This window comes from Enoplosus armatus, chromosome 24, assembly GCF_043641665.1.
Source record: "Enoplosus armatus isolate fEnoArm2 chromosome 24, fEnoArm2.hap1, whole genome shotgun sequence".
In the NCBI taxonomy this organism is placed as follows: domain Eukaryota; kingdom Metazoa; phylum Chordata; class Actinopteri; order Centrarchiformes; family Enoplosidae; genus Enoplosus; species Enoplosus armatus.
The window spans coordinates 4110555-4118220 of NC_092203.1; the positions used below are offsets into that span (position 1 = coordinate 4110555).

The window sequence follows — 7666 nt, forward strand, 5'->3', positions numbered from 1 at the left end:
AATCAATCATAAAGAGCTCATTGAGTGGATTTCGAAGAGGGTTTCAACCCAGGCCTGCTCAACAGACTGCAATAGCTTCTTTAAGTTACATTTGGCCCAAAATACTACACCTTTCACCAGCTACATAACATGGCTGTCAACAGATAATAAGGTAACAAAAAATACACCAGTTACATTCTGTGCTACAATTAAACGTAAAGTGATGTGCCCATGATATATATTTCACTCTGTGGAAAGTACAAGAGGGCCAACAGGACAAGGCACTTGGTTCAAAAGATTATATATATATACATACATATATATATGTATATATATGTATATATATTTGTTTTTTTTTCTGCTGAAGCTCAGTTAAATGCAGTTTGATGCTCCAGAACCTCCAAGTAGTCTGGCTCAGTATGCAAGTTAGCCTTAAGTTCAAAGTACTCATTCTTAGTTTGCTCAAGCATGACCTTGCGTGGTCTTGAGTACATAATTGTCTCCATTAGCTTTAACTCCTCCTGGTGCCCCGGGACCTGCATGTCTACAGCAGACTGAAGCTGGGGCATGTTTTTCCTTAGGTACTCTGTTATTCCAAGCTGCTGCAGCTCCTTCTCCCTCTCCAGAATGTTCCTGTACAAGGAGTTGGGATTTCCGAGTGTGACGAACTCCGCGGGGCACTCTCCGGTCATGGGTCTGAACTTTGAGCTGGGGTTTCCCGTGAGTGGCGAAGTGTTCTCTTTCTCCATGATACTCCGGCAGACGTGATGCTTGGCGCTGGGCTCGTCGAGGCTATAATCCAAATCTGCGTCGTGCTCCTTGTGCTGGGAGCAGTAAGTGGGGTTGCGACAGATCTGCACAATAGGACTATGTGATCTCTCTTCGTACAGAGCGGCAGACCCTGTTCTTTGCGTCAGAGTGTGGTGTGTCGTTTTCTGCCCGTACATGCTGTAATGTAAGTGAATGGGACTGCTGCTGGTGTTTTCTCGGGGCTGCTCCTCTGCTGCTTTTTTCTTTGCCCTTCGTCGCCGCCGGTGCACCACAAACACCACCAACCCGGCTGAGCAGAATATGATCATGAGGACAAAAACAAGAAGGCTTAAGATAAGCACAGAGAGGGGGATGGTGTCCGTGAGTGAGCTGAACAAACCCTTGCCAGTGCTGTCAGGACCCAGTGTAGCTGTCACGCTCTCCTCCCCATCTGGGGACAGAGGGTAGTAGGTCCCTAAACCGGGACACAGCATCTCATGACGAAGGCTTCTTAGCTCAGCCTGCATCGCTTTCTTTGGAGTGTGACACAAAATGGAGCCCACCACTGTGTCCTTTCTGAGTTTCTCCACCCATTGTTTGAGGCTGAGCAAGTCACAGCTGCAGTCCCAGGGGTTGTCCTCTAAATAAATCTGCTCTAGCGAGTCAAGTTGATCAAGCACGGACCTCACTGGCAGGTGCATAAGTAGATTTTTTCTCAGGTTTAATTTGGTGAGGGGCACATTGCGAAATATCTGTGCTGGAAGAGAGCTGAGCAGGTTGTTATTTAATGACAGCAGCTTCAGGTTTGGCAGGGGATTAAATGTGCCTGGAGCAATCTCTTTGATAAGGTTGTATTCCAGATACAGGTATTCAAGGTTGTGGAGCCCCACAAACATTGTGGAGAACAGTTTTTCAATTCTGTTGCCATTCAAATACAGTTTTTTCAAACTGCTCAAGCTGAGGAAAGTTTCATTATCAATGTAATCAATTCGGTTGTTCGCCAAGTTGAGCAATTCTAAACTATCATATGTGACAAAATCATACTTCAAGAGTTTCTGAATCATATTTCCTGTCATGACCAGTTTTGTGGGACTTTGCTGAAGTATTCCGATATCTGATACCTTTTGAATTCCCCTGTCCTGACAATGCATCAAAAACCCAGCCACAGGGTGATTGTGACAGGAACAGTACTCCACACAAGGGCTGCCGGGAATGTGAGACGGTGTCGGTACCTTGGCGTCATCTTTGGCGTTGATCAACTTGGGAATCTGAGACACTTTGGATGAGGGAGTAACAACCATATCCAGTGACTTTGACGGCTCCTCCAGGTTAATATCTGCATGCGACGGGCAGAGAACATCCCGCTTGACCTTAGCCAGAATGGTCCCCTTAAGGTGATGCGGTGTGCTGCAGACCACATCCCCGATTGCTGACTGGGCCCTCATGTTCTCCATCCAGATTTTTAAATGCAAAATATCACAGTCACAGACCCAGTCATTGTCCTCCAGGAGAAGTTCCATTATCCGTCCGATGTGCTCCAAAAACCCCACATAAGGCAGTGTTTGGAGCTTGTTGCCACGTAAGTCCAGGTGGGTGAGGGGCACGAACCGGAAAATGTTGCTCGGTAAAAACTCGATGGAATTATCATTGAGGATGAGGACCTTGAGGCGGATCAGTTTGTTGAAGGCCCCCGGCTCAATGACCCGAATGAAATTTGTGTCAGCTTGGAGGAACTCCAAATTCACGAGGCCTTGAAAAGTGTCCTCTTTCAGAGTGACGAGGAAATTGCTATTTATGTGGAGTTTTTTCAGTGAACCGAGAGTGCTAAAGACCCCTGGTTCCAGCTCTTGTATGCTATTACCCCCAATGTGCAGCGAAAGGGCATTCTTAAGCCCTTCCATTTCCTCTGCGCGGAGCTCAACCAAGTCATTTTTGTAAAGGTTCAGGTGGAAGGGCACACCTGACGGGACTTTGATTTGGGAGATTTTGCTGATGTTTCTCTGCTCGCAGTTAAGATGAAGGATGCCATCTTTTCCCTCGCAGGAGCACAAGGAGTCACAAGACTCACTAATAGTGGATGATGCCTGTGAGGGATGGATATCTTGGGATCGGGCCGCAGTGAGAAACAAGCCGATGAAAATGATACAAGGCAGCATTTCGGTCTGAGATATCTGTAAAGAAAGGATAGAAGCATGGGCAGAGGGGGTGGGGAGGGGGAAAAAAAAAGAACATTAAGTGTGCAAGTCATGCAAAGTTTGACACAAATTAAATGTATTGTTCTGAACAATCATTCTGTTTAGATGTCTCTTAAATGATATTCAATCCCAGTGATCCAAATGTCATACAAGTTTCATGTGTTACAATACATGAAACTTGTATGACATTTGCTTGTTGTATGTGTAAAAGTGTAATAGCGTAAAATTGCATTCATGGGTGCATCATATGCATGAGGGGAAGTCACACTCATCTAGGGTAAAAGAGTGTGTGTAGTTTAGAATTGTCTTTATATAGTAAAAATGCATGAAAAATACATAATAGGAAAAGGCAAACAGTGTTTACATGCCCACAATTCTACATTCCTTTAATTCTTTAAAGAAGAATACTCAGTTTTGAATATATTATGTGTTCTTTTCCTTTTCAATGTTTTATCCCTATGTGGCCTTTATACTACTTAGCAATGTGGTATCCTGGGTTGGCTTGAGGAATGGGAGTTAAACCAAGTGTAGCAGCTAATGGGAATCCTAATAATCCATGTAAAACAGTCATCAGAAGCCACAGTAACTAACTGGACAATGCACTTTACCAATGCGTAAATACATTTTACAGGGTGAGCAATGACAGTAAGACAGCATCTCTTTCCAGTGACTCACAGTGCGATAATGGTACATTTAAAGAAATTACTTTCTTATTTGACTGATTTTCCTGCCCTTTGTATGCAGGACTCATCTGAACAAAGACTTACTCAGTGTGAGTCATACAAATGATGAAGTCACTTCAGTCCATTGCGGGTCCATGTCAAAGCAACATTTATAACAAGCACTCTTAACAGGACTGGAAATGAATGGTTGTGTCTTTATTGTTCGACCAATTAACTCTCACTTGACTGGACTGAAAGTTAACTAATTACACACCAAACCTATATTCATCAATCTGATTTATTTTACTGTCAACCTGATTGTGTTGTTCCACAGTTCCAACCTGTTCTCCATGCAGTGAGCAAAAGCATCTGGAGGAGCACACAGACAGCTCTGTCTACTGAAAACCAGTTCAACCAAGCTGAAGAGAATGCAAACTTCATTGTTAGCAGGATTTATGTTGAATGTCGAGGGGAATGCTGAAATGTGATTTTAATGATGAGAGCCCTCAGCACCACATCTCAATCCATTTCATTAATTTGACTAAAATCATTGTGGATCAAAGGCTAGATCCCTCTCAGAGGACTGGTGAAGTACAGGCATCTCCCCATGATCAAGGATAACTAGATCCACCGCTAACTAACAGAACTCTTCAAAGAAGAGACGGAAAGACACAGCTGTTCATGTTAACGAATACGATTAGCATCTGGAAAGCGTCACTCTAACAAGACTAGGCAAGTCTAGTTCAGCCGATACAGCCAGTAGAGAACAATGTTTGTCACAGACTGAAACCTCTGACTCATGATTCATCTATAAATGGTACTTGACCCTTTTTTGACCAGAAAATACCTCCTCCCTACTGAAAGTCAATGAGACGTAAGGCACGTTTTCAGTGGTGTACCCTAAAGTAGGTAGTGTGGCATAAAGATTGAAGTACATTGACTATATACATACAGAATATGCATCTATCCCATATATGTCTGTACCTCAATATACACTCATTTGAATACTTGCTACAGCCTCACTACAAATCAGAGAGAAGCTTAACGTTTAGTTCTGGCCAACCCAACCCAGCGAACAAAAATCACTCAACAGCAACTCTGTTACAGCTGTGGCCGTACCCCAGTAGATTTTCCCAGTGATTCCTTGTGTTTCTGTTTACATGTATGTCTATCAGCTGGCGTGGGCGTGGTCCTCCTTCTCCTGCTTCCCGGCTCTGCTCCTCTCACAGACCCGCCTGCAATCTGCTCACCTGCCTCTCATCAACTCATCAGCCTGCAGTATATCTACTCTGGTCTTTCATCCACTCATTGCCAGATTGTTGTCTCAACCCCGGTGGTAGTCACGCTTCACGCCGTTCAATATATTTTAGTAGCAACCTATTGTCTAGTCTTTTCCTCGTGCACTTGCCTGCCAGTCCACCACTCCACCAGCTCAGCAACTCTCTTTCCCCCATTCCCGGCCATCTCCCTCTCTTCAGCCACCTCATTGCAATAAAACTCCTTCATTCCTAAAACCATCCACTTGTCTGTGTCCTGCGCTTGGGTCTCCCCTGTGATTGTAACAAGCTCTCCGGTGGCTACAGCTGAATTTGAAGGAGTCTCTTAAATTCTAACTTCTTTCTCTTTTTTTCCTATTTCACCGTGTCTCAGTACGGTTTTTGTGCTGTGAAGTCAAAATTATTGATGAAAACCAAGTCAACAGAATCTCCAACATCTTTGATGTATTCAGGCATATACCCCAAGGTCACTCTAAACTTTTCAGCCACAACAGATCTAGTCTCACACTCCTCACTCCACAGACCTGGGAAACACTGAAATGTTACGGAGAATATTAGAGAATAGGAAACGCTCCTCATCACGTGAAAAATCAAAAAACTTAAACACGTTCTCATGACTAACAATCTACCTACAGAATGAAAAAAAAGTTCCCAAACTAAATGCATTAATAATCCTTTTACTAATTTCTACAAGGAATCACCACAACATCAGACAGAATACACCAGAATTATTAGTTGCATGTTCTCGCCTCCAGGGACATCCAGACAGCAACAACAACAAGAGGGAGACCCACCATCTAAAAAACTTTCTAAATGACAACTCATTTAGGAAAACAGTTATAAAACAGTAGCAAACAGACTTAAAAGGTATTTCTCAAATGGTTAGCAGTGATCTTCAGGTAACTCTTGTCAACTCTAACCTATTTTGCATTTTGGAAGGAAACCTGTCGTGTTATCTTTATATATCTTATAGTATTAAAGAAATCAAGACTGTGATGTAATATTCATATGTATCTTACAAAGAAAAATAGGGAAATGTGACCCACTATAATGTTGCTTATATCCTTTTTGAAAACATTAGACATATAGGAGGATGAAGATGACCTCAAATGCAGTTAAAGATTATAAAAATATAAAAACATTGCCCAAAACTTACAGGCTTTGAAATGTCCCACATTTGTGTAGTCTCTTAAACACCACAGCAAGCTCAGAAATGAGCATCTTGAACCAATAATAGGCAGAACATTGAGAGATATATTGTCTATGAGCTCCAATTACCCATGTTTACCAATGCAAGATAATGAGGTGAAATATAATGAAACACAGAAATCTAATTTCTCAAACTTATTAAATATGTAATGTTTAGACAGTGAAGACTCAGAAAATGGCTCCAAAACCCGGCACCCAAGAATATCTTTGGCCATTTCCTTTTCATCACTTATCTGTAGTTGTTTGTTCAGAAGTCTGACGGTGGTCATGGCACCTAAGGCACTCATCTCTGTGACCCTGATGGCTCGCGAGACAACGCGAAATGAAACAGACTATTGACAGATTTTATCGCATACCGCATGATAACACTGCTGAGGGCAGATATGGAAAGGCATTAGCCTGATGCACTCTTTCTTCCGTATTTCAAACAGACTTCTCTAACTGATCCATTTTTCAGGTAATCAATGTTGCATGGAACTCAGCGTGACGGGCACGAGAGATGAAACGCTCTTCCGGTGCCAGTCTTCTGCTGCGCTCTCTTTTCAAAATTTAAATGTGCCTCCTCTTGCTGTTCAGACAATTCAATTAGAGATCTACTGAAGCCCTGTGAGATCTCCCCTCATGCATGTGTGTGAAGCCAACTCATCGTCCAACATCAAATGAGTTAGATGAGTTAGGAGAAAAAAAGAGCACAGAGCTGAGGAGGGGAAGACAGCAGAGGGAAAGTAGAGAAGAAAAATCTGTTGATGGAATATTTATCACGCACTCAGCCTTTCTACAGGCTCTGTAACATACACAATAGGCTTTGGCTTCTTACAGACCCATAAATAGCATGTTCACACTTTATTTGGGCCAGCTATAATTTGTATTGTTCCAGTGCAGTGAAGTGCTCCATAATATCATGGAAGTCTAATGCCCCTTCATGAGTATAATACGCGACGAGGCTTCTTCTGCCTGTTTCTAGGCAGAACACTGCTCTGAGAAACTGCTCTTTTCGTATTGATCTGATTCAGTTATATTCACTGATGATCAATGCTCATAATATAATCCTGTTACTCAATGCTGAGTAGATGGCTGATATCAACAGCCAACAGAATCAGCTGCAGAACAGTACATGCAATAGCTAAACGCTAAACAAGCCTGCACATCGCTCCCAATGATGTGTTCAAGTTCAACTTTCCGACTTTAATGGTCCCCAAAGCGACCTCCTTCACGGGAAGGTCAGAGGTCAGGTTTGGCTACAAGGCAGTAGAGTCCTGCATGATCATCAAAATTCTCACTAAAAATCCAAATTATTTTGAAATTGACAAACATGTCTTGCAATTTGTCCAATCCAGTCTATCCTGTTTTCAGTATGAATGGTCAGATTCTTTGCCAAAACATCTGGAAGACAATGGTAGTATTTGCTATACATTTGGAAAGCCAGGGGTCGCACTGAGCGTGTAATCTTTACTGAAGAGCACAAAGCACATGTGCCAAACGATCCCAGCACTGCAGTACCACTTATCTTTTATCCATTATACATTTGTCACAGCCTGCAGTAAATTGACACACACACACACAATACAGATACAGTACCTGACAACACAACACA

General features: G+C 42.6%; 1 protein-coding gene across 1 annotated transcript; it reads right to left on the reverse strand.

Moving 5' to 3' along the window:
- Window positions 1-346: 346 nt before the first annotated feature.
- Window positions 347-2894, reverse strand: slitrk6 (SLIT and NTRK-like family, member 6). Its single transcript, XM_070930686.1, has one exon. The coding sequence runs from the start codon at window positions 2883-2885 to the stop codon at window positions 348-350; it is 2538 nt and encodes an 845-aa protein (XP_070786787.1). The 5' UTR covers window positions 2886-2894; the 3' UTR covers window position 347.
- Window positions 2895-7666: the final 4772 nt, after the last annotated feature.